The 26772-nt window shown below is 43.5% G+C and overlaps 2 protein-coding genes across 6 annotated transcripts in view; one reads left to right on the top strand and one right to left on the bottom strand.

Annotated features, from left to right (window-relative positions):
* Window positions 1-12573, bottom strand: part of KIF24 (kinesin family member 24) — an 84637-nt gene extending 72064 nt beyond the window's left edge. The window contains exons 1-2 of one of the 3 annotated variants that reach the window (XM_053656168.1): window positions 12511-12573; window positions 12146-12412 (exon numbers count right to left, since the gene is read on the bottom strand). The gene's annotated coding sequence lies outside the window, so the exon portion shown is untranslated. Of the gene's footprint in view, window positions 1-12145 lie in introns of all 3 variants that reach the window. The other 2 variants (XM_037151590.2, XM_037151591.2) reach the window with 2 other exon arrangements.
* NUDT2 (nudix hydrolase 2) lies at window positions 12547-25330 on the top strand. 3 transcript variants are annotated; one of them, XM_037151598.2, is made up of 4 exons: window positions 12646-12735; window positions 22132-22245; window positions 22630-22807; window positions 24773-25330. In XM_037151598.2, the coding sequence occupies exons 3-4, from the start codon at window positions 22681-22683 to the stop codon at window positions 25096-25098; spliced, it is 453 nt and encodes a 150-aa protein (XP_037007493.2). In that variant the 5' UTR covers window positions 12646-12735; window positions 22132-22245; window positions 22630-22680; the 3' UTR covers window positions 25099-25330. The 3 variants fall into 3 exon arrangements, with proteins under 3 accessions (XP_037007494.2, XP_037007493.2, XP_037007492.2); XM_037151599.2 differs by lacking the exons at window positions 12646-12735; window positions 22132-22245 and adding an exon at window positions 12547-12634; XM_037151597.2 differs by lacking the exon at window positions 22132-22245 and having other exon boundaries at window positions 12647-12735.
* The last annotated feature ends 1442 nt before the right edge of the window (window positions 25331-26772 follow it).

Genomic DNA, 26772 nt, shown 5'->3' with positions numbered 1-26772 from the left:
AAATTGCAGAAGTTGTCATTTACAGATTTTTGCCATTTTGCAGTTATAAATACTTCCAACAAAATATATCTCATGGGTTTCTTTAATTGATTTTTAGGGGGAGGAGGAGAGAGAAAAACATCAATTTGTTGCTCCACTTACATATGCACTCACTGGTTGATTCTTACATGCGCCCTGACTGGGGATGGGCATATGGGGTGATGCTCTAACCAACTGAGCTACTTGGCTAGGAAATATATCTTGTGTTTAATTGAAAAAATAAACAGGGTAACCAGTTTTTATAAATTCCTTAGATGATATAGATTCTCTTATTCAGGATTATATGCTTTTGGGGACTGTTGCCAAAATGACACATAAAGGAGTAATGCTGAGAAAGCAAAGAACAATGAAAACAATAATTACATTCACTGGAATTATTAATAAGTAAGTAATATATAGTTAATTGTGCTGCTTGATTAATATTCTAAGTTTTTATGAGGTGGCAATTATTATAGACACAGTTCCTCATTGCTAGTGAAACCTCAACTAGAGTCTTTTTGGCCTGGATACTGTGCAATATTATTAAGTGGGTACTTCCAGAATTCCAGTGTGACTTTAGAAAACTGACAATGTTAGGGATGTTTAGCAGCAAAACTATGCAGGAATCACTATCAAAATGCTCCCATGACTGAGCATTTGAACTATTTACCAATAACCAAACTCATTACCTCACCACAAAATCTGTCCCTCCAGATTCTGTTCCTGGGGGAGCAGAATTCGGTGAGTGACAATACCATCTATTCAGTCACTCAGAGCTAAACTGGGAAGCATCCCAGATGTTTAATTCTCCCTTTAATCCCAAATACAATCAAGTTCACTCAATTTAATCTTCTAAATATTTGTCAAATTTCCCTATTATCCTCATTCCCCCCACCAACAGCCTTGGTGGTTCAGCCCCAGTATCTAACTGCTCTGCCTGCCATCAGTTTTGCCAAAACTGTCCTCCACAACACAGAGCCAGCATGTTCTTTGAAAACACAGTTATGACCATGGTGCTCCCCTATTTAAAACCTTTCAGTGGCATTCTGCCACCTATATAAAGGTCAAAATCTTTAGCATGTCCACAAAGCTTTCCAAAGTCTAGCCCCTTTCTCTCTCCAGTTTAGTCAACCTCTGAGATGGTTTCATTTCTCTGTGCATTTTTTTACATTGTACTTTTGAATGGCCTCCTACCACTCTCACCAACTCCACTTTATCTGTCTTGTTAGGAATTGCTCTGCCTGGTTTCAGGAGTTGTAACTGCCTCCCATGGCTAAGGCTGAGTGAGCAACCTCCAGAATGCGAGCCACTAAGGAGACAAAGCTTGTCTCTGCTTTACCTCCTGCCCCCAAAGCTTGGTTGGTTAGTCTATGACAGGTACGACCCCTCAGAGGGGGGGCAACCTAAGCCAGACAAGATCACTTGGGAGGCCATCATGGAAGGACTCAGGGGGCTGCAACAAAGAGGGAGTGATGGACCCTAGCCCCCTGGCTATTCTGACGTAGCCCAAGTCCCCATGTACTCTGGGAGAAATGCTTCCTGGCTCTAATCCACTGAAAACCTACGATGGGGGAGGCGGTGCAGCCCCTTGCCAGCTCCAGTGGGATCCAGGGTTATTGGGCATAAGGAAAGAGTTACTAAAAATCCTGTGAAGCCTGCTTTGCTAAGAGTGCTTTCATTCATATGATAAGGGTGTTAGCAGGAAATGAGTATATCTCCCAAAGTTTTTGTAACCTCCTTACCTGACAGACACTGACTCAGGCTAAGCCCTCAGATTTCTCTGAAATGTTATCTACTGTTTGATCCTTGCTGCCTGACATTGATTGATGAGCTTTACCTGTATTCCTGAGTATTACAACTCAATAAAAGCCGCTGAGGAAGGGGATCTTGACCTTTCTCCTGAGAGACTGGCCACCTCTCCTCCCCAAGCAGATCATGTCTTGGTAGTTTCACTTTCACCCGTGGCGGACAGGGGGACTTTGTGGGCAAAGTTGCCCCCACACTGTCTAATTCTCACCTATTGATTAAAACACAAATGAGGTCTTTTCTGATCTCCCTAGATGTGGTTGGATGTCCCTTCTGTGTTTATATCATACTTTTTGCGTAGTTCTATCTTTGCAGTTACATTCTGTAATAATTATCTATGAGTATATCTATTTCCTCTACTATAATATGATCTCCTTGTAGTCAAGGAATGTGTCTTATTAATCTTTTCATCCCCAGTATCTAAAAAAACTGTCTGGAAATAATAAAAATTCAATATTTATTTAATTAATAAGTGAATAAATACCCCTACATTATTTTAAATGCTATACAAAAACACTGGATACCATTTGTATACACATGGTAAGCACTACTGTATCAGGGTAATTTGATTACTCAGGAAAATATGGTAGAGCTGGTGGTGCCCTGACTCACTGCCCCTGGACAACAAAATGAAACAGGGTTGTATCGTGCAAATGAATTGCTGTGGACACAGCTATGGTCATACTTCTGACAAGAATTTTTCATCCAATCATTCCAGAAATAGTTTTTGGGAGCCTTCTATGAGCTAGACTCTCTTCTAGACATTATAGATACAACAGTAAACAAAACAGATAAGGTAACTCAACATGCTATTATTCTAGTGGGAGGGGATGATAATCAAATAAGAAAACTAATTTCAGATAGTAATAAGTGCTATAAAAAAACAAAGCAGGGTGCCCTGGCTGAGCAGCTCAGTTGGTTAGACCATTGTCCCAATATGCCAAGGTTGCAGGTTCAACCTCAGGTCAGGGCACATACAAGAATCAATGAATGAATGCATAACTAAGTGGAACAACATTGATGTTTCTCTCCTTCTTTTCCCTTTTCTCTCTCTCTAAAATCAATAAATTAAAAAAATTTAGGACTTTCAGTAAGATGAAGGCATAAGTAGACATGCTTCTCCTATTCATGCAACCACATAGAGAATTACAATTAAACTTCAAAACAAGTAACATCCAGAGCTGAAAGAAAATCTGTTTACACTTCCAGCCAAGATGGAAGTGTATATAGTTATGCTTTGCCTCCTTACATGACCAAGAGGACAACAACAAATTTAAAAACAAAAAACAGACTGTAAGATGAAGGCATAGGTGGAAACACTATGCCTCCTTGTACGACCAAGTTTAAAAACAACAAAGATTTAGTAACAAAAACGCAACCTAAACAGACAGAAAATTGAACTGTACGGAAGTCCGACAACAACAAACCATTCATCCAGACTGATAAGAGGGGCAGAGACAGCAGCTGGCGGAGAGGGGTCATGCAGGAAAAGGTGGCTGGCTAACCCAAGCGGCAGTTGGCAGATTCCAGGTGTGGGGTGGCAATGGGCGGACCCAGTGAGGGTGCAAGGCAGCTGGCTGACCGCAGTCACACATTCGAGTGCAGATAAACCAGGTGAAAAAACAAACGGTGAGATAGACCATGCAACCCAGGGCCCCCAGTGCCAGGAAATAAAGCGTAAAAGCACTAATTGGAAAAACTTTCGGGGGTCGAGGTGCCAAGAGAGGCTCTCAGGCTCACAGAGAGTTCATTAGAGAGACCCACAGGGTCCTGGAGGGTGCACAGGCCCACACACCCGGGAACCAGTACCAGAAGGGCCCAATTTGCTTTCGGGAAGCAGCAGAGGGGACTGAAATCCAAGGAAGTACAGAACAAACGCCATTGTCCCTCTATGCCCTGCCCCCACATACGGCGTCACAACTCAGCAACTGGGTTGCCCTGTCCTGGTGAACACCTAAGGCTCTGCCCCTCATATGTAACAGGCGTGAATAGACCAAAACATTATGGCTCAAGAAGAAGAACAGCTCAAAGCCCCAGAGCTAATACTTCTAAGTGACCAAGAGATAGCCAACCTCTCAGATGCACAGTTCAAAACACTGATGATCAGGATGCTCACAGACTGGTTGATTTTAGTCGCAAATTAGATGAAGGCTACACTAAGTGAAATGAAGGAAAATGCACAGAGAACCAATAGTGATGGAAAGAAAACTGGAACTCATATCAATGGAGTGGACCAGAAGGAAGAAAGAAACAACCAAACAGAAAAGAATGAAGAAACAAGAACTCAAAAAAATGAGGAGAGGCTTAGGAACCTCCAGGACATCTTTAAATGTTCCAACATTAGAATTATAGGGGTACCAGAAGGGGAAGAGGAACAGCCACTAGTGCAAAACTTATTTGAACAAATAATAAAGGAGAACTTCCCCAATCTGGCAAAGGAAATAGACTTCCAGGAAATCCAGGAAGCTCAGAGAGTCCCAAAGAAGTTGGACCCAAGAAGGAACACACCAAGGCACATCATCACTACATTACCCAAGATTAAAATGAAGGAGAGAATCCTAGAAGCAGCAAGAGATAAGGGAACAGTTACCTACAAAGGAGTTCCCCTCAGACTGTCAACTGATTTCTCAAAAGAGACCTTACAGGCAAGAAGGGGCTGTAAAGAAGTATTCCAAGTCATGAAATCCAAAGACCTACATCCAAGATTGCTCTATCCAGCAAAGGAATGGTCCATTTAGAATGGACAGGCAGATAAAGTGCTTCTCAGATAAGGCCAAGTGAAAGGAGTTCATCATCACCAAGCACTTATTATATGAAATGTTAAAGGGACTTATCTAAGAAAAAGAAGATAAAAATATGAACAGTGAAAGGAGAGCAAACTCAGTTATTAACAACCACACCTAAAACAAAAGCAAACTAAGAGGACAGCTAGATCAGGAGTGGAACAATAGAAATGGAGATCACATGGAGGGTTAGCAACAGGGGAGTAGGAGGAAGAGAAGGGGGGAGAAGGTACAGAGAATAAGTAGCATAGATGGTAGGTAGAAAATAGACAGGGGGGAAGGGCAAGAATAGTATGGGAAATATAGAATCTAAAGAACTTGTGACACGTGGACATAAACTAAAGGGCGGAATGGTGGGGGAGGGGTGTGCAGGGTGGAGGGAATGAAAGGGGGAAAATAGGATAACTGTGATGGCATAATCAAGAAAATATATTTTAAAAAATAAAAATAAATAAAAAACAAAAAATAACCAGCAATGCCAGAAAATCTAACTGTTTACACTTCCAGCCAAGATGGAGGTGTAGGTAGATACACTTTGCCTCCTCGCATGACCAAAAGGACAACAACAAATTTAAAAACAAAAAATAACCAGAACTGCCAGAAAATCGAACTGTATGGAAGTCCAACAACCAAGGAGTTAAAGAAGAAACATTCATCCAGACCAGTAGGAGGGGCGGAAAAAGACAGCAGGGCAGGAGAGTACTCATGGCAGGGTTTCAGCTGCAGGACCTGGCCAGTGAGACAGCAGCTGGTAGATCAGGTGATCCCACATTTGCTTGCAGATAAACCAGGAGGAGCAACTGGAGAGTGAGGCAGACTGCACAACCCAGGATTCCTGTGCTAGAAAAGAAAGCCTCAAAACCTCTCACTGTAAAAACCTGTGGGGGTTGAGGTGCTGGGAGAAACTCCAAGCCTCATAGGAGAGTCTGTTGGAGAGAACCACAGGGTCCCAGAACATACACAAACTCACGCACTCGGGAATCAGCACCAGAAGGGCCCTATTTGCTTGTGGGTAACTAAAACCCTGCCAAGAGCTGAGCAAGTGCCATTCTTCCCTCTCTGATCCCTCTCCAACATAAAGCACTACAACCAGGGAAGTGGGTTGCCACACCCTGGCGAATACCTAAGGCTGCACCCCTCAAAATATAATGGGTGCACAGAGACAAAGAAATATGGCCCAAATGAAAGAACGGATCAAAATTCCAAAAATAAAACTAAGTGATAAAGACATAGCCAACCTATCAGAACAGAGTTCAAAACATTGGTAATCAGGATGCTCATAGAAATGGTTGAAGATGATTGCAAAACAGATGAAAAAGTGAAGGCTATGTGAAGTGAAATAAAAACAAATATACAGGAACCAACAGTGAAGAGAAGGAAACTGGGACTCAAATAAAAGATTTGGAACAGAAGGAAGAAATAAACATTCAACCAGAACAGAATGAAGAAAGAAGAATTCAAAGAAATGAGGAGAGGCTTAGGAACCTCCAGGACAAATTCAAATGTTCCACTATCTGAGTCATAGCGGTGCCAGAAGGAGAAGAGGAAGAGCAAGAAATTGAAAACTTATTTGAAAAAATAATGAAGGAAAACTCCCCCAATCTAGCAAAGGAAATAGAATTCCAGAAAGTCCAGGGAACTCAGAGAGCCCCAAACAAGTTAGACTCAAGGAAGCACATACCAAGGCATATCATAATTACATTACCCAAGATGAAAGATAAGGAGAGAATCTTCAAAGCAGCAAGAGAAAAGGAGACAGTTACTTACAAAACAGTTCCTATAACACTATCAGCTGATTTCTCAAAAGAAACCTTGCAGGCAAGAAGGGGCTAGAAAGAATTTATTCCAAGTCATGAAAGTTAAGGACCTACATCCAAGATTACTCTATCCAGGAAAGTCATCATTTAGAATGAAAGGCCAGGTAAAGTGCTTCCCAGATAAGGTAAAGTTAAAGGAGTTCATCATCACCAAACCCTTATTATATGAAATGTTAAAGGGGCTTATCTAAGAAAAAGAAGATCAAAATTTTGAACAATAAAATGACAACAAACACAACTATCAACAACTGAACCTAAAACAAAACCAAAAACAATTAGAACAGGAACAGAATCGTAGAAATGGAGACCAGATGGAGGGTTATCAGCAGGGAGGGGAAAGGAGAGAAGCGGAGAAAAGGTACAGGGAATAAGAAGCATAAATGGTAGGTACAGAATAGGCAGGGGGAGGTTAAGAATAGCATAGGAAATGGAGAAGCCAAAAAACTTATATGTACAGCCCACAGCCATGAACTTAAGTGGTGGTGGTGGTGGTGGTGATACTGGTGGGAGGGGGTGCAGGGTGGAAGGGAATAAAGGTGAGAAAAAAAGGACAACTGTAATAGTATAATATACTTTAGAATAGAATATACTTTAAAAAGGAGAAAAAGAAAAAAATCTCTTTGGAACTACCCCAACAGCCAAGGATTTAAGGAAGCCACATTCATCTAGAAGGGTAGGAGGGTGGAGACACAGAGAGATACAGGGATTTGGTATGGCACAGGGAGGACAGTGGAGGCAGTGGAAAGGGTGGTTCCACATATACATGTAGTGGATAAAAATCAGGAGGGATACCCTGGGAGCAAGTGATCCCCAACCCAGGTCAGACTGCACAGTCCAGGGTTCCAGTGTCAGGAAGATAAATCCCTATATCTTCTGGCTGTAACAACTAGTGGGGGTTGGAGTGGTGGAAGATTTGGCCATATTTTCAGGAGACTCTGCTTAAAGGGCCCACACAATCTTAGAACATACACAAATGAACACCTGGGATTCAGCACCAGGGCAATAGCTGGAAGGGTGCCAGTTGCATACAGGGAGTGAGTGAAGTGACTGGAATTGGAGCAAGCACCAGGCAAACCTATAGAAGCCAGGAAGCCTCACTGTCCCCTCTCCAAACCCACCCCCTACACAGAGCCACAAAGCAGTGAAGCCGGTTGCCCCACCCTGGTGATTACCTAAGGCTCCCCCTCACACAATTTACAGGCACCTTTTCTACTATAAGCCACAGTACTAAGACAAGAAGTCAAAGCTGCTCTACCTAATACACAGAAACAAACACAGAGAGAGGCTGCCAAATAGAGGAGACAGAGAAATAGGGCCCGAATGAAAGAAAAGAACAAGACCCCAGAAAAAGAACTAAACAAAACAGAAATAACCAACCTATCACTTTCAGAGTTCAAAACATTGGTGACCAGGATGCTGAAGAATGCATTGAGTACAGCAACAACATAAAGGAAGAAATGAAAGTTATTCTAACTGAAATAAAGAAAAATACACAGGGAACCAACAGTGAAGGGGAGGAAGCCAGGATTCAAATCAATGATTTGGAACATAGGGAGAAATAAGCATTAAACCAGAACAGCAAGAAGAAACAAGAATTAAAAAAAAAAACAAGGAGAGAATGAAAAGACTCTGGGACATCTCCAAATGTACAAACATCCGAATCAAAGGGATGCCAGAAAGAGAAAAGGAAGAGCAAGAAATTAAAAACTTATTTGAAAATAATGAAAGAAAACATCCCTCCCTAATTTGGTGAGGGAAATAAACATACAAAGATAGGAAGTACAGAGAGTCCCAAACAAGCTGAACCCACAAAGGACCACACTGAGACACATCATAATTAAAATGCCAGAGGTTAAAGATAGAATCTTAAAAGCAGCAAGAGAAAAGGAGACAGTTACCTACAAAGGAAGTCCCATAAGATTATCAGCTGATTTCTCAAAGAAACTTTGCTGGCAAGAAGGGACTGGCAAGAAGTATTCAAAGTGATGAAAAGCAAGAACCTACAACCTAAGTTACTCTATCCAGCAAAGTTATCATTTAGAATGGAAGAATAAAGTGATTCTCAGACAAGGTAAAGCTAAAGGTGTTCATCATCACCAAGCCATTATTACATGAAATGTTAAATGGGTCTATTTAAGAAAAAGAAGATAAAAACTATGAACATTAAAATGGTAACAAATTCACAACTATCAAAAGTGAATCTAAGCCCTTGCTGGTGTAGCTCAGTGGATTGAGCATGGGCCTGTGAAGCAAAGGGTTGCTGATTCGATTCCCAGCCAGGGCACATGCCTAGGTTGCAGGCCAGGCCCCCAGTAGGTGACACGTGAGAGGCAACCACACATTGATATTTCTCTCCCACTCTTTCTCCTTCCCTTCACCTCTCTCTAAAAATAAATAAATAAAATATTTTTTAAAAAGTGAATCTAAAAAAACAAATTAAGCAAACAACCTGAATAGGAACAGAATCACAGATACGAACATCATTTGAAGGGTTATCAGCTGGGATGCAAAAGTGGCGAATGGGGGAAAAGGTGAAGGGATTAAGAAGCATAATTGGTAGGTACAAAATAGACAGGGGGATATTAAAAATAGTATAGGAAATGGAGAAGCCAAAGAACTTACATGCATGACCCATGAACTAAGGGGCAGGGGGTGTCTGCTGGAAGGAAGGGAGGTACCAGGCAGAGGAAGGCAAAGGGGAAATTACCAGGACAACTGTAATAGCATAATCAATAAAATATACTAAAAAATTAAAAATAATAAATAAAGCAGGGTGAAGAGTAACATTGGATGATCATAAAAGGTCTCATTTGGTGTAGTGACTGAGGGGGTTAGAGAGTGGACAAGGGTAGAAGAGAGTATAAGGGCAAAAAATAGTAATGAAAAATATAAAATAAAAAATAAACTATTTTTTTAAATAAAAGGTCTCATTCCCATGCAAACATGTGAGGTGAAATTTGAAATAATATGGGGTCATTTGTGTAAAGATCGGGAGGAAGAACATTCCAAATGAGCACACTGGCCCTAAGGTGCAAATGAGAATGCCATGATTAAGCAAACAAAAGACCAATTTGTTTTTAGCACAGTGAGAGGGAGAGTAGTATGATATGAGGACGAAAAGGTAGGGGTCAGATTAGGTAAGATATATTGGGCCATGTCACAGTGTCTGGATTTTAAAGTGAAACAGGAAGCCATTGGAGAATTTTAAGTGGGAAAAGAACATGATCTTTAAAAATCGCTCTGCCATTTATGTGGGAATGGATTACAGAGGGTAGGCAAAACAGAAGAAGAAAGATCATTCGAGAAGCTACTGAAGTTATATAGTTAAAAAAATAGTAAGAGTGACTTGGAAAAGATGCTTGCTACTGTGAGAATTAATTGGGATATAAATAAAGTGCTAAATTCAGTCTGATATGTAAGCATAGAACAATAGAATGGTGTGAGATGACAGAAAATATCCATTGGTCTCTCTGCCCCTGGTTCTTGACCCAGGGCTCCTAAAACCCTTGTGAGTTTTCCTAAGTGATAAAGCACCAGGAGCATCTTTTGTTCTGAGGTCACTCTGGGTGGGCTCTTGGATGGGGGCTGGTCACCAGAGACACCAAGCCATAATTAGAAGCATGGACTTTTCAGCCCCACCTCCCATACTCCAAGGAGAAGAGAGGGATGGAAATGGAGTTAGCAATTGATCATGCCTATATGATGCCTCCAAAAAAATCCCCAAAGAACAGACAGCCCAAATGTACTATGCTAAGAAAAATGTAATATTTATATAAAACCTTTGATATAGTGCTTGACACAGGGTAAACTTTTTAAACTCAGTAAATGGTAACTATTACTTCCACCTGTATGGTCTTTGGAAGGCTTAAGTATGTGATGTCTACCTAACATCAACTGCTTGGTTAACTTGATAGTAGAGCTACAGGAATTCTAATCTAATTCAACCCTTTGATTTCTCAGGTGGAAAAAGTGAGATTTAAAAGGGCTAAATGAACCCTGGCTGGGGTAGCTCAGTGGACTGAGCGTGGGCCTGTAAACTAAAGGGTTTCCAGTTCGATTACCAGTCAGGGCACATGCCTGGGTTGTGGGCCAGGTTCCCAGTGAGGGGCCACATGAGAGGCAACCACACATTGATGTTTCTCTCCCTCTTTCTCTTTCCCTTCCCCTCTCTCTAAAAATAAATAATAATCTTTAAAAAAAATAAAAGGGCTAAATGATTTCAGTTGGTTGGAGCATCTTCCCGTACACCAAAAGGTTGCGGGTTCAAGTTGTCAATCAAGGCACAAGCCTGAGAGTTTGATCCCTGGTCCCGGAGCCTATGGGAGGCAACCAACTGATATTTCTTTCTCTGTCTGTCTCTGTCTCTCTGTCTCTCTCTCTCAAAGCAATGAACAAATTTCCTAGGTGAGGATAAAAATAAATAAACAAAAGGGCTAAATGACTTGCAAAGCCAGCCATGACCAAACCCTGAATCTCTAGCCTGGTTTCCATTACATGTCACAGATCTGCAGTCTGGTAGTCTTCAAACATTTATAAGAGGGTAACAAAAACATAGCTGCTATACCTGACTTTTTCATTCTCTTTATTAAAGTCTTCATTGAGCTAGGATTTTAATATAAGACTCATCAACAAGGAGATGAGGTATATATTGTCTTAGGAGTTAATGATGAAATCAACTTGATAACGCAATTCTATCATGAACACCTGATGAATGGCAGCTACATGAGCAAGTGTTATATGCACTGAAGTAGAGACTCCAAGCACAAAATACAAAAGAGAAAATGATTTAAAGTATTTTCTGAAACACAATAGCTATGAGTCACTGAGAAACTGAGACAAACCCTCTTGGCATACAGCAACAACAAAATGATTTGTTTTAAGCAAAGACTATTAGGGAGGAAATCTAATACAGCATTGGGAGACCAAGACTAAAAGCCACAACGCAGGGAGAGTTGTACGAAGTTTTCCTTTTCACAGAGTGGGAAGGCCAACCTTGAACTTTCAAGTCCTTTTGCACGAGATTAGGGTTTCCACCCTCCACTCCCATAAAAATAAAAAGTAAGTAATCTCTGTATGAGAGGGGAAAGTGGGACATGGCATAGAGGGGAATCTTCTATCTGTGATGAATTATATTAAACTCATGAAAAATTTACTACAGGTATACCTCGTTTTATTGTGTTTCATTTTGTTGGGCAAGACCCTCCACCAGCAAAACGATTACTACTCGCTTTATTGAGACAGCAATAAAAAGACACTCCTGTTACGGCGGTCTGGAACCCAATCTGCAATATCTACGAGGTATATCCGAGTAAAACACTGAGAAAAATGCTTGCCTTGCCTCAAAGACCTCAGAATTACATTGGAGAAGGGAGGTTTGCGTTAGTACACGAATAACCCACAGAGGAAGTCACTCTTCCTGGGACCGCGCTCTAAGAGTGAGCGGTCCCAGACAGGGTTATGGGTTCAAAGACAGGAAGACTTCGAGACTCAGAAAAGACTTTATAGAAGTGGCGTCCAAGATAATCGCTGAAGAAAAGGCGGCGATGTGAGGATGAAGGGTAGGAAAGTGGAGCGCTCTGGCAACTGGGAGAGGCCAACTCACAACCGCCTGCCTCCTCACGCGCTCGGCGGGTGCCTGAGCACTGCGCCTCTCCCGCGGGTCAGGGGCCAGAGCTCACAACCAGGCCGAGCCCGTTCCGGTTCTCACCCGCCCTTTCTCACCTCCGAGGCTTCCAAATTTCTCCACGGTCAACCCTATCTAAGGACAGGAAATGACAGGCGAGAGCCCCCAAGTTGGCGACTGAAGCGTTCCGTCAACTCACGAGCTTAAAGTGGCTGCCAGGCCGCATCCCCATGGTAACGCCGCTAAGCGCGGATTCGAACGCCCGCGCTGACACCCTCGCACTGGCAGTTCCTCATTGTCTTCCAATGGGCATCCAAGGATCTCGTTGTTGTTGGCCGCCTTTTCTTCCAACAGACCAATCAGAGCTACGAGAAAAGGTGGGCGTTACTCTCAATTTCCGTCTTTCAACCAATCCTTCCGCTGGAGTGAAAATCTCGCGATGTTCTGAGTGAGAGAAAGGCACCTTTGAGGCGGGTCGAGGATCCTTCTGCTTCATACTATTGGTCTCTCAACGCTTAATCGCTTTCTTCGGATTGGTCGAGGTACTCCAGATGGTCGACGAGTCTTCTGCTTTCATCCGCTTGGGGGTGAGTATTCAGAGAGTGGGCACTTTGGATTCAGTTCTCAGTCGAGCTACTGAGCGTCGGGCACCGCGACAGACTAATCTCGCGTCGCAGCAGGGTCAAAGGTGGGTGCGCCCTCCTCCAAGCTGCCAGTGAGGCGTGGGCGGGCCAAGCCCCAGCCTCTCGCAGGACCTCAGTTTTCTGTGTGCACCAAGAGAGAAGGGAGAGTTCAGTGCCCTTTGAGCTTTGCTTGCCCCATTGCGAGTGGTGATGGGATGGGTCGTAGTGATCCCAGAGTTCCCAGGTTTAAGTTCTCGCGGGGCGAGCCTATCATATCTTCCCCTCCCTGGGCCTCAGTTTTTACCTTGTTTTTAAACTTAAATCCCTGCCTACGTCCCAAAAGAGATTTTATATTTTCTACTTGCTTCATTTATTGAATGGAAAATATAATTGTGGCGGTTATAGCAGAAGGAAAGAAAGCCGTAGGAGAGTCTCACTACCTAAAACATCACTTCCTTAGTCGTTGTTCTGGCCTGGTCTGGGACCTATATATTTGTTATTATATTTAAACTATACAAGTAAAGTAAACTGAATGCAAACAAATATCCAAATGTAGACTGCTAATATAGAGTTGAGGTTCAGAGCAATGATGTTAGGAGTCGAGCAGACCTGATTTTGAGTTATTACCTAGACACATCTCTTGAGCCATAGTTTCCTTTTTCCTATTCTGAAAAATGGCAGTAATACCTGAGAGCAGGGGGTGTCAAACTCATTTTCACCAGGGGCCACATCAGCCTTGTGGTTGCCTTCAGAGGGCCCAATGTACTTTTAAGACTGTATAATGTAACTACTCCTTAACAGTTAAGTGAAAGCTGGGTGCTGGTGCAGGATAGAAACAAGGTGGAGGGCTGGATTCAGCCCTCAGGCCTTGTGTTTGCCATCTGTGCCTCAGAGGATTGTTGGGAAGGTTAATAGAAATAACTCAGGCGAAGCACTCGGCATGGTGCCTGGCAAGTAGTAACTCCTCAAAAAATGGTAACTGTTAACTTCATAAAATAAACAAATACTTTAGCCAAAGGGTGAGTAAACTTACTATAATTGAGTACCCAATTTAGCCCAAAACTTGTCAGTTAAAGAAATAACTAATAATTCGCCCTGGCTGGTCTGGCTCAGTGGATTGAGTGCCCATCTGCCAACCAAAGAGTTTCTTGTTTCCATTCCCAGTCTCTAACTGTGCCTGGGTTGTGGCCAGGTCTCCAGTAGGGGGTGTACAAGAGGCAACCACACATTGATGTTTTCCTTCCCCTCTAAAAATAAATAAAATCTTCTTTTTAAAAAAGAAATAATAATTAAGGAAACAATCTATTCAAAAGAGTGAAATTTCTTTTTGGTACCTATATTGAAAGGAGTTTATCTTGTGAGATCTTTTACATAAGGAATATACATGGTGTGATGAATGATGTGTTCACCAGCAGTTTTGCAGAAAATATGAAAAGCCATTTCTTGATTCAACTACCAATAAAAGCTAAGAGCATGCCTTTAAAACAACATAAAGAAGCTTTCTGATGATCTTTTATGATTTGGGGATAAGAGTGACACATATTCAGTACTTCTGGTATGTCAGACCTTATGTATACATAATTTTAAACTCTACAACAACTATGAAAAGTCGCAGTTATCCTCATCTTACAAATGAGGAAAATGAGGCTTCGAGAAGGTAAGTATTTTCCTGGAATAACACAACTGTTAAATTAAGGACCTAGATCTTTCTCACTGCAAAGCCAGTCATGCTTTTCTGTTTCGTGCCATGCCGTTTCTGACTGTAAGAGGTTGAAAATGCTTGGAATACCAGATGCACAGGCAGACTTACCCAAATTAGACTTACTAATAGGCTACTTACCCAAATGGTGGACTGCAGAGGTACCTACTATGAGAAAATTTTTCTCTAATGAAAATTTCCACCTTGGGAAATGAAGAGATGGGTTCAGAGGATCACTGAACTCTAGACTCATATGTTAGTTTACCTTGTGGTTAGTCTGTGACACTTGAAGTTCAGCTTGTCCCAAACAAATCATTAGCTTACATTCTACTCCCTGCTCGGCCTACTTCTTTTCTACCTAGTCACCCAACCAAACACCTTTTCTCTCTCTCTCTCTCTCTCACACACACACAAACATCAAATAGTGTCAATTTGTTCTTTAAGATATCCCTCAGATTCATCCCTTCTCACTACCCCCGCTTTAATGTAACTATATCATTTGTCATCTGCACTGTTGGCAACAGGCTGGTAATTGATGGTCTCTTTGCCTCCAGTGTTTCCTTCTAATTCATTTCCACCTTTCTTACAATCCATTTCCACCTTCCTTTCTTTCAGAATGCCTTTGTAAAATGTCAGTCTGACCATATTATAGCCCTCATTGCTGTCAAAGGCTCCTCATTGCCTGCAGAATAAAAACTAAGCTGTTTAGCAATGGAGTTACATCTTGTACTTGAGGGTCCTTGCCCACACTCATGCTTTTGCTTGGAGTGCTCCTTATTGCCACCTTTATTTTTCTGGTCAACTTCTAACTACCCTTCAACATCCCTTTGGGAGTGGTGGAGGTGGTAAGTGCAGACAACTGTAAAATAATTTAGAACAACAATAAAATAATTTAGAAAAAATCCTTTTGGGGTACCCCTTTGACCTAAAGATAATCACTTCTTTTTCTTTGCTATCTTTCCATCTTACACATACCCATATGCTACACAAAATATACTGGTAACTTAGACGTCTAAGTATCCCACTCTCACTAGGCTGTGAGCCCCTAGAAAGTAGGGGCTTTGTAGTATTCAGCTTCATATCTACTCTTCAATCCTGTCACACTCTCTCGTGGGACACACTCAACAGATGTAACATGATTATTAAATGAATCCCTTCAGGCTCTAATATTAGAATTGCCCACGCTTGCTTTCTAGAATCGTACAGCAGATGGCACTAATAGGCCACTTCACAGATTCCCTTCAGCTAGGTATGATTTTCCCAACCTTGTCTGACTTTGGTCTCATCCTGGAAGCCAATATTCATTTCATTGCAGGTGAAATCTGTTTTCTCCCTCAGCCAAATAGCAAAGATAGCAAGATGACTCAGCAGCTTGGTCTCTGTGAGAAAAGAAAGTGGCAGATGTCCAGGGAAGGGTGCAGCTAAAGGATCATTTTCTTTGTCTCCATGTAGTCGTGGTAGTTGGGGACTTTTTTCTTTTCTCTTTTTGCTATTGTTACAAGGGAGAGCTTTATTCATAGATGGATGGCTCATTTCTGACCATTCCTTTGAAAGGGAAGAAGGGATTTAGAGAATTAGAGAAAAGACCATTATGTTGTGGGAAGTAAGGGAAAGCTGAGTAGTCAGAGTTGCTTGTGGGCCAGCAGAGGTGGCCCTCCTCACAGTGGAATGACCTGGGCAAATTTTCTGGATGCCAGCACCTTAAGTTAGGTGCGTATCTAAGACAGGCATCAAGGGTGTTTCCACACTCAGTACTTGGGAACCCTCAGGCTACTGGGTGTGGTTTTGAACATGTGATTTTAGGTTCCTATTTCCCAGGAGAAAGCAGAGGAGGCATAGAACCCCTTATAGAGAGGCAAAGTTTAGGAGACTCAGGTTAAATTTTACCCATCCAGGGCTGTCTTTGGGCACCAGGCAAGCCTTCATCTACACTCCCCTCCAACTAAAACCTGTTCTGTGGAAAGGATTCTATCCAGATACCTTCAGAATTTTCCATATGAGTGTAGATCAAAGACTGGGAGTTTGGGGACTGGAAGTAATTTTATAAATCATTTCTATGTCCTCTCTCAGGGCCATTTGTACCCCAAGCCCTGCTCTTGCATCGTAAGGAACACTGTATAAGAGGAAAGAATGTAGGCTGTGGAGTTAGGCTTACTTAGATTCAAGTCCCACCATTCACAGACCAATTACGCCTTTGAGCAATTTTAACCTTTTTGAATCTCAGTTTCCTCATCATAAAATGAAATTAATAATGCTTATCATGAAGAGTTGTCTTAAGCATTAAAAAATATATGTAGCCCTGGCCAGGTGGCTCAGTTGCTTGGAGCATAGTCCTGTAACCAAAAGGTTGCAGGTTTGACCCCTAGTCAAGGCACATACCTAGGTTGTGGTTTGATCCCTGGTCGGGCACGTGTGGGAGGCAACCAATCAATGTGTCTCTCTCATATTGATGTTTTTCTCTCTCCCTTCCTCTTTCTCTAAAATCGATAAACATATCCTCGGGTGAGGATTAAAAAAAAAGATACATATAAAGAACTGGCACAGTGTAGATGCTTAATTGATAAGATGGAGGTATAAAACATTTCTACTACAGGGATTTTAGACTAAAATACAAGTTGGGGGAGGATTTGGGGAGCTCTTTCTGTGTCTAAAGGCATATATGAGGGCTTTGAGATTGAGCTATGCTTGCAATAGCACTCTGATTAGTTTGATGAAAATACTGAAACATAACATATCAGTATAACCATTTATCTGTGAATTATTTTTTGACACCTAAATCCTGAACCTTCTAGGCTGTGAAGGAGGTGTATATAGAGAGAAAGCCAAGAGCACTTTTCCTTAGCTTCTGGAACCTTCTGATGACATTGAGAGGGGGGTTTTGTTGCTGTTGTTTTTTAGGTTTTTTTAGCCACCTAAGGCACTTTGTCACTTTTCTGAAGTGTGAATTATTTGCTGTCAGCCTGGCATTCTCACCCCTGTGATCCTGGCTGCAGGCATATTTACATATTGGATTCTGTGTCCTTTAACCTGCTGAGGTTTGAAATCATTTGGAGTCTGTGTGTGTGTGTGTGTGTGTGTGTGAGAGAGAGAGAGAGAGAGAGAGAGTGTGTGTGTGCATGGGAAGGCGGTGGGTGGGGGGGCTGGGTTGGAGACAAGTAGATGCTTCCAAACCCCAGGACAGTTTCAGCTCTGTGGGCTCCCAAAAAGCAGAAAACCTCCAACAATAGCTCCATTGACTTTTATGTAAACGACACTCTTTAGAAAAACACTGGGCTCTTTCCCAAATTCCCAGAACATACCCTGAGCATTCGTTTGAGTGAGGGGTGGGGAGAGTTTTGTGGAGTCAGTGAACATCTGTTGAAGGCTGCTGTGCTGAGTCTCAAGGAGACAGAGCTCATGGTTTGGTTCTTCCCTGCCAGAGCTATAGAGGTTTGCCATACTAGGTATGCATGCTTGTGGTGGTTTTGTACTGAGTCCACTTAGCTAAGCTTTCCCAGGATTCCCTTCCTGTACTCAAAATTTGGAAAGCTGAAGTGAAGTAGCTGCCATTACACTGTGAAGGACACAGCAGGATACCAGGCATGGTGGCAGTGCATGGCTTTTGACACTGATCTGCTGGCTCACATTGTTGACGCAGGACAGCACCAAGATCTACAGCTCTCCCGCTCCACTAAATCTACCCCTTCGGTTAGTTTTAGTACTGGGCCAGGGGTACATTCAGCTCTGTGGCCAAGAGCTCCAGCGTCTGCAGATCACCTGCGTCCCATGAGCTTACAGACAGTGAAAGGAAGTTACAAGTTTCAGTTTGTCCCCATGAGTTCCAGTTGCCCTTGTACGTCCTGATTTGTTCTCACAGGTTCCAGTTTTCCTTGCTCTCCTCCACAGACAGCTTTCCTTCCCAGCTTCTGGCCTCGTCTAACCTATAGAGACCTTGGGCCCAACACCAGATGCAGAGGTAACAGGGTTGCATGGATTTCTCTCTCAACTTTCATGATTGCACAGGGTCTAAATCCTATACTGAATCCTCCATTTCCTGTTGCTCATAGTATTTGGCTTCTCTCATCAAACCATATAATAGAAATTTATTCAAGCCATATGAAAGGCCCAGATGATGGGGTGATTAGAAGCCAGAAGTCTTCACAGAAGAGGTGACATCTGAGCTTCTGAAAGGCTGAGCAGGAGGTTATGTGTATAGGAAAGGAGAGAGAAATTCTAGAGAACCACTGGCCCAAGCCAAGCAATTGAAAGGACTGATAGCTCTGCCCTTCTAGATCTGTCCTTTCCATGGGTCCAGAACGTAAGTAGGAAGAGAAGAACATCTAATCCTAGCTCTTGATCCTAAGTCTTCAGGTCTCACCCACATTGATATCTGCCGAAGATACATTTTTGCTAGGGTATGCCCCTCACTGACTAAGCCCACTCCACATAGGAAAATACTGACCTGCTCCCCTCTCCCCTTTGGCTCCTCATGGCCACCTCAGGCCTGCCTGTTTTGGCTCCCCCATCTTTATTTCCCCATACTATGTTGCTGATGGCAATGGTGTGGAGGAATGCTCTGGGACTTCCCATCCTTGGCAGGGCACTGTGCCCTGTGGTCTTGGACTCCAAAGCTTATCCAGGGATTCTAACATTTATTCCATGAGACTCCACCCAAGGCAAGGTGCCCTACACTTATAACTTGCTAGTACTTTCTGAGCCTCTTGATGGGGCCTACAGGGTAGAGCGGGGAATAGGGTCTGATACCTGGTTCTGACTATACCTGGAATCAGTCATTTGAAACCTTTGTTTCTGGCTTCCAGAACAGGGAAGGTTTTCAGCATAAATAGGGAGACTAGGGAAACAAAACACAAATGTTCACTATAGCCTGCTATCTGTTTAAATATGAATTTTTTAAACTCAAATAGTGCCACATTATATATACTATTCTAAACCATACTTTTTTTCCGAAAATCTTTTTACAAGCAGAATATTTAGCTCTACCTCGTTTTTTATGGCTTCATAATTTTTCCTTTTTTTTTTTTTTTTTTAACTATAAGGCAAAACTTATTTAGAAAGTTACAGAGGTAGCCCTGGCTGCTGTAGCTCAGTGGATTGAGCACGGGCCTCAGAGCCCGATGATCGTGGTTCAATTCCCAGTCAGGGCACATGCCTGGGTTGTAGGCCAGGTCCCCAGTAGGGAGTGTGTGAGAGGCAACCACACATTTCTGTCCTTCTCTTTCTCCCTTCCCCTCTCTCTAAAAATAAATAAATAAAATCTTTTAAAAAAAGGGAAAGTTACAGAGGTCATAGAAGGGCCCTATGAACTTAAGAGGAAAAGGTGGAGAGGGAGAGAGAGATACAAGCTGTGAGGGGACGAAAGAAGGAAAGACATGGGTGTGCTCTGGAAAAGAGAGAGCACGCTCATAATTTTTCTATCATATAGATATACTGTAGTTTAATTATTCCTGTATTGATGGATATTTGTTTTGCCTTGTTTTGATATGACAAAGTTGTAATGGACATCCTAGTGTGTGCATCTTAATACATACAGGGTCTGGCACAAATAACACCCTTTTTAAATTACAAAATCATAAGCATGTAATCCTGTAACATAACAGTACCGAACTCAAGCACATCACGTGACATTTTAGGTGAAATGTTCAAATTAAAACTATTAATGATTACACCCATATTATTACCCTACCAATGACACTCAAGCAGGTGTTACTTCTGCTGGACCCTGTACATAGATCAGAGTACTTAGAAATGGAATTACTGGATCTAAGGAATACGCTATGATTTTTTAAATGTTTTTTAAGTTTATTGATTTTACAGAGAGAGGAAGGGAGGGGAGAGAGAGAAATATTCATTGGTTGATTCCTATGTGTGCCCTTACCCTCAATCGACCCCACAACCTTGGCTTATCAAGATGATGCTCCAGCCAAATGAGTAACCCTGCCAGGGCCAGGGAATGTGCTGTGTTTTGATATTCATAAACAAATTGCCCTTCTATAGGGATATGCTAATTTACTCTCACCAACGATCCATGATAGCGCAGACCATTTCAGAAACTACTTTTCAGATTATTTTCAATCCTTAAAAATTCCCATTACAAGTTTAGAAAGGTTTGGAAAGGTCGCAGTGTTAGGTGTGTTTGGTTTTCTGGTCAGGAACTGCTATTTCCTAGAACAGGGGTGTCAAACTCATTTTCACTGGGTGGAGGGAGGCGCCACGTCAGCCTCATGGTTGCCTTCAAAGGACTGAATGTAATTTTAGGACTGTGTAAATGTAACTGCTCCTTAACTAGAGGCAAGGAGTTCAGCGCTACTGCCAGGTAGAAACAAGGTGCCGGGCCAGATAGAACAAGGTGGAGGGCCAGATTCGGCCCACGGGCCTTGTGTTTGCCACCTGTGCCCTAGAGTAACATTACCTTCTGTTGGCAGTTTTGAGAATTGCCTTGGAACAGGTTGCCTTCAGTAGATGCAAGGTAATTTTTAAGATTTTATTTATTTATTTTTTAGAGAGAAGGGAAGGGAGGAGAAAGGGAGGGAGAGAAACATTGATGTGATAGAAAAACATCAGTTGGTTGCCTCTTGTACAGGCCTGACCATGGACCAAACCCACAACCCAGGCATATGTCCTGACCAGGAATAGAACTGGCCACCTTTTGCTTTTCTGGGGGTGGGAGGTGAGGGATGAGGGCAGGAATGCTCAACCAACCGATCCACTTGAGTCAGGGTGATACAAGCTCATCTTTATTGAGCACCATCAGGGGAGCCATAGAGACTTTCAGCTCCTTCCCAGCCACCCTCTCTACAATTAGTTCTGCTGTCTGTGAATATCAGCTCTTTCTTTGGCCCTGGAATCTTGCAGATGAGGCCCCACTGACTCAGGCCTCTTCCTGTATGGACCACTCTCCCAGGCTTTGCATTTGAGGCTACTTTGCTTTCTTTCAGTTCTGCCATCCTACCTCAGGACCTTTGCCCATGCTGTTCCTTCCACAAGGAGCACACTTCTCTCCTCTTTCCCTTTGCCAACTTACCTTTTAGTCATCATTTATTCTCTGCTCAAACATCCCTTCTTCCAAGAATCCTTCCTTGATCCATTAGAAAAGGTCGTTGCCCATCATACATTTTTCCTTTATAGCTCATACCTGTTGGCAATTATATTTTAATTTGCTTAACTGTTTGATTAAAGTCTGCCTCTTATACTAGAATATAAACTGCATGAGGGCAAAGGCCTAGAACACTGTTTTGTACATAGTATTTGTATTTAGGTTCTCACTAAATATTTGTTGAATGAATAAATGGCACACATTTTTCTTTTGGCAGAGCCTTACATAAAACATCTCCTATATTTTTGTTACCTTGATTACATGCCCCCTTCAGATGCTGAATTTTTTTCACTTCTGCAGATATTTCTACTCTTCTTTCTTTCTCTCTGTTATTGTCATTGGTATATTTTTCTGAACTGGAAGAAAGACTACATGAAATAGAAAAGACTAAAAAATTTAGTCTTTATTAATGGCTGATTTTAATATTAGTAAATGTCCTCTGTAAATATAGAAACAATACAGAAATATGTGGCATAGAAAATGGAAGTCTTCTCATAATCTCATCCTCCAGAAAACACTACTAATGATGTGTGTCTTTCCAGAGATTTGTCATGCATATTGAAATTTATTTACATACCAGGCACTGTTCTAAAGCACTTTACAAAAGTTAAGTCATGTAATCTGCACAGCCACCCTCTGAGGTAGAACTGTTATTATCCTGTCTTACAGATGAGGAAACTGAGGCTTATGAGGTATTTACACAGTGAATGAGTAACAGAGCCAGAACTTGGACCCAGGCTCCAGATTCACTCTTGACCACTATGCTAGTTTGCCTCTCATGGGGTGAGAAGGAGATTTTCTACTATGTATGCCCTTTTGAACTTTGAATTTTGAACCATGTGAATGTTTAACTTTCCAAGACATGGATAAAAGCCTTTAAAAATCATTAATAAAAAAGTATACACCAAGCTGCCTTTCCTAAGTGACTCCCTCTGAGCCATCAGATACCACACTGTTGGGATCTCTTTGCTCCAGAGACTTAGGCTAAAGGCCTAACACGCGCACCAGCCACGTGTTTTAGCAAGGAGTCCCTTAGCAGGGAGACCTAGAGGGGTTGGGATAGACCCACACTCACAGGGTGGGGCCAGGATCCTGCGGTTACAAAGGCCTGTCTCTCTGATTCCTGGTTTTCCCCCAATGGCTCTTGGCATGCTGCCTTTTCTGTAGGTGAGGAGGTCCCTGTTAGCTGCTCTGGGTTATTAAGTCCTCAGACAGACCATGGCCCTGAAAGCATGTGGCTTGATCATCTTCCGAAGATGCCCCATTCCCAAGGTGGACAACACTGCGATTGAGTTTCTCTTGCTGCAGGCATCAGATGGCATTCATCACTGGACTCCTCCTAAAGGTATGAGGAGCCAGAGGGGCTGGCTCTTGGGGAGGTGCCAGATGTGACTCAGAAATCCACCCTGCCAGGCCCCCCCCAGGTCATGCTTCCCAGTGGCTGTGCAGCAGGAGAGTGTGGGGTTAGGGTAGAAGCCCCTGATGCTTTCTACATACCAGGTCTTCGTGCTAGGCCAGAGCAGAGCGGGAAACAGAACTCTGTGACTGAATCTCAGGACAGAAGCAGCACCTGGGGTTTTCGCGCGCGCGTGTGTGTGTGTGTGTGTGTGTGTATGTATGTATGTATGTGTGTATCACTCACCACAGCACCAGCCTCTGTGACGAATGGCCGGGAAGGAGGAAAGGCACTAGGCTGGGCATTGACGTCCTTGGGGTCAAGTCAGTGGGCTACAGGTGAGGAGCTCAGAATGAACAACACCCAGAGGAGGTGGGGGGGGGGGGAGTGTAGGTGAACAAGGATCCAGAGGTGAGGAAAACAAGGAAATGGGAACAGGAAATAAAATTTGCACATTTGAGTTTCACTAGGGAAAAACAAGATGAAAAAAGAGACAAAAGTGTCACAAGTCCTATGAACAGGAATAGTCACACTTGTCCCCTGATCACCACCTAAGTTACACTGAAAGATTACAGAGGACCTCTCCGAATTTTTTCTGGTTTGGACCTGGGGGGAGAAGTTACTCTGTTAAAACTGATGGGCAGAATGCTGAATAGCTGATATTGGGAAGGTGTGTTTAGAGACTCCCACACACTTCCTAGGGAAGGTAAGACGTCCTGAATCAGTAATTTCTGTCACCATCAGCATCCCCCTCACCTTCATCCCTGGATACATCACCTACCTGTCCTTCTGTAATGCTCTAGATGAGGTGCCATACAGAGAAAATTCTCCAGAAGTCATGAGCTAGAATGGTTTAAGTCCAAACTGCTGGTTGCGTTCTGTCACTGACAGCCACTGACTCAGGGCAACACTGTGAGGACCCCCAGGAAGGAAGAAGCCTAGGATGTAGCCCTATGTCCGAACCAAGAAGGGAACAGCTCAGAAATCCTGCTCCCCATGAGCTCCTGAACCAGGAGGCCCCCAGCAACTTGCTGGAGCCATGTCTTGACAGAGGCTGCCAGACTCCTCCCCGTCCTCCTTGGCGCCTCTGGGCAAACTGAGAATTTGCAGGGAGGGCCTAGAGGCAGAGCTGAGGGCTGTTCCCAGTCTGCAGAGTTTCAAGTTCTCCTACAACAGTTTCTTGGCAGCTGACTGCTTGGGTTTGGGTCTTGCCAACAAATTTTCTTAGAACTGTTTCTCAGCTTGTCCTTAGTCTAAGTTCCCATCAGGACTTTCCTTATGAAACCAGAATCTGGTCTTGCTCAGTTATAAAGATGAAAACAATTTGGGAAAGCCTTGATAGCTACTTGGAAACAGCTGCTGGTGCCGCAGTGCATGGTTTGGAGTCTGCGTGTTGGCCCTGGGACTTTGGAGACCAAATGCAGACAGTGTTAACTCCTCACTGTGGATTGTAGGCAAAGTGCTCCCTCTTCAGCTAGCTCCTATTTGCCAAGGAGGGACTGCCCCTTGGGAAAATCACGTTAAGGTCTCCAAGGGAAAGGTCTCCCTGAGAGTATGGTCTCCTCCTCTTCGGAGGAGAGCTCCGAAGAATAAGAAAGCGCAGGTCTAAGGGAGACCATCTCTCTCACCATCAAAGCAGCAGAATTCTAGACCAGACTTGCCAAACACATGGTCTGTTTTACTCTGCAGAGAAGATGGGGTGGGGAGGTGGGGTTTTCCAGACACTGCAGAGCCAGACACTACCTGCCCTGTACCCCATTCCTAAGCATGTTAGGATGCCATCTCTAGACTTCCCTTTAGCTTAGCAACAGCCAGAGAAGTCACCAAAGATCCCATCTTTAAATCATTTAACCTGGAAAATCCAGCTTTTCTGAAGATTATCTCCCCCTCCTCTTTCTCTTTTCTCCTAACCAGGCCATGTGGAACCAGGAGAAAATGAATTGGAAACAGCCCTGCGGGAGACTCAAGAGGAAGCAGGCCTAAAAGCAAGCCAGCTGACCATCATTGAGGGGTTCAGAAGGGAGCTCAATTATGTGGCCAGGAAGAAACCCAAAACAGTCATCTACTGGCTGGCAGAGGTGAAGGACAGCGATGTGGAGATCCACCTCTCCCACGAGCACCAAGCTTACCGCTGGCTGGAGCTGGACGAGGCCTGCCAGTTGGCTCAATTTGAGGAAATGAAGGCCGCGCTCCAAGAAGGACACCAGTTTCTCTGCTCCACAGTGGCCCAAGCTAACTGAAACAGTCATTTGCCTCAGGATCTTTGAGGGCTTTGTGAGACGAACCCACCTTCAGCTGTGAGGACGGTTGTGCTGGTCTTCAGCTCATCACAGCCAAGAGTAGACAAGTTAGTAAAAGCAGCTGAGGACTCTCAGAGAGAGCGAGCAAAAATCTTACCTGGGTGGAAAGGCAGGCAAAGTAGGATTTTAAAAAAATGTACATCCTTGTATTTAATAAACCTCAAGCAGCTTATCTGTCCTTTTAACCTGTTGTTTTTATTTCTTGGACCCTCGCTCTTTCTTGGTGGGAGAACACTAAAGTGAATCAGAGCTCTGACCTTAGCCAGAGGAAATCTCGCGTCCACACTCTGTACCCCAAAGAAGCTAAGGGAGGGAGTCAGAATAAGCGAGATCCAACACTGCCAGGGGTGCTCTCCTGCCTCTGTACCTCCAAGCACTCTCACCCACCCCCACGGATACTTTTCTCCCTGCAGTGAGACAGGATATGAAGTGAGTGGAACTGGAGCACAGGAATGGGGTCTGGTCTGCTCACTCATGTATCTTTCCCAGCAGCAGGCACACTCGTAGGTGCTCAGTAAATTTTTTCTAAAATAATTAAGAGACCCAAAGAACTTTGGGAAAACCCAGGACACAGCAGGGAGAAGAGGTACAGGCCACCCTGGGCCACCAGGTTAGTGACACATGTACTCTAACCTCTTGACCCAGTCCTGCCTCTCAAAGTCAGCATGGTCCTTGTCAGCCTGACTGAGGTCACTGGCAAGAGGCACAGCAAGTCCTGGGGGCTCTGCTGTGCCACCCAGCAGCTCTGTCCCCACATGTGTGCTCCTCGCCTGCAGCTGCCTTCTCCACCCTTAGCAATCCTTCATCAGTGGTTTTTCTCTCTTCCCACCTACTCCCTTTCTCCACAACTCAACTGTAAGACTTAGAGGCGCAAGAGTTGGGTCTCAGCCCTCTTTTCCCTTGCTACTAGGGCTCAAGGAATGCAGGGCAGGTGTTAGATCCTATAGCCCTTCCAGGAGCTGTTAGCAGCTGGATTCATGTGGATTTTATTAGAGGGTCGTTGCCCAATGAAGTGCAGAAGATTGGATGGGAAGGGTCATTGGTAAAGGTCAACCCAGATTACCAGGGTCAAGAACTGCCACCCCTAGAAGGAGAGAGAAGTGATCCAGGTCTTAAGCAAGCTTCCAGATGTTTTCAGTCACTGGTTCTCCGTGCAGACAGGGCAAAAGTACTAGTGAACAGGATCTTGGAGGCCCGCCAGAGACCTGAATGGTTTTGTTCCTCGCCCCTCTGAGCAGCACTCAGAAGGAGGCTTGCTGCAGGAAGTTTTTGGAGCTTAATGTTCTCTTTCTAGGCCAGCGGGGACCACATCTCATTGATTTAATAAATGCCTGCTGGGCAGTGGTGCCAAACCACAGACAAGCCGCCTCCTAACAAGGGCTGGCCAGCCCTGTGCTCTCAGCATGGGAGGCTATGGAATCTCCAAATGCTAAGACTGCATATGTCGGAGTTGGAAGGCACCAGGAAAATGACCCTCTTTTGCTGCTCATTTTTATAGTTGGGAAAACTGAGGCTTAAGAAGCTAGATGGCCCTGGCAGTTGCCTCAACGTAGGATTCTTTGCGAATGGGTGCCGGAGGAAAGACTGCTTCAGAGTATCTTACATAGCTTTGGG

Source organism: Artibeus jamaicensis, unplaced genomic scaffold, assembly GCF_021234435.1.
Source record: "Artibeus jamaicensis isolate MK-2021 breed Jamaican fruit bat unplaced genomic scaffold, CSHL_Jam_final scaffold_1964, whole genome shotgun sequence".
Classification (NCBI taxonomy): Eukaryota; Metazoa; Chordata; class Mammalia; order Chiroptera; family Phyllostomidae; genus Artibeus; species Artibeus jamaicensis.
The sequence above is the reverse complement of the archived record's forward strand: the minus strand, read 5'-3'. Positions and strand labels throughout refer to the sequence as shown.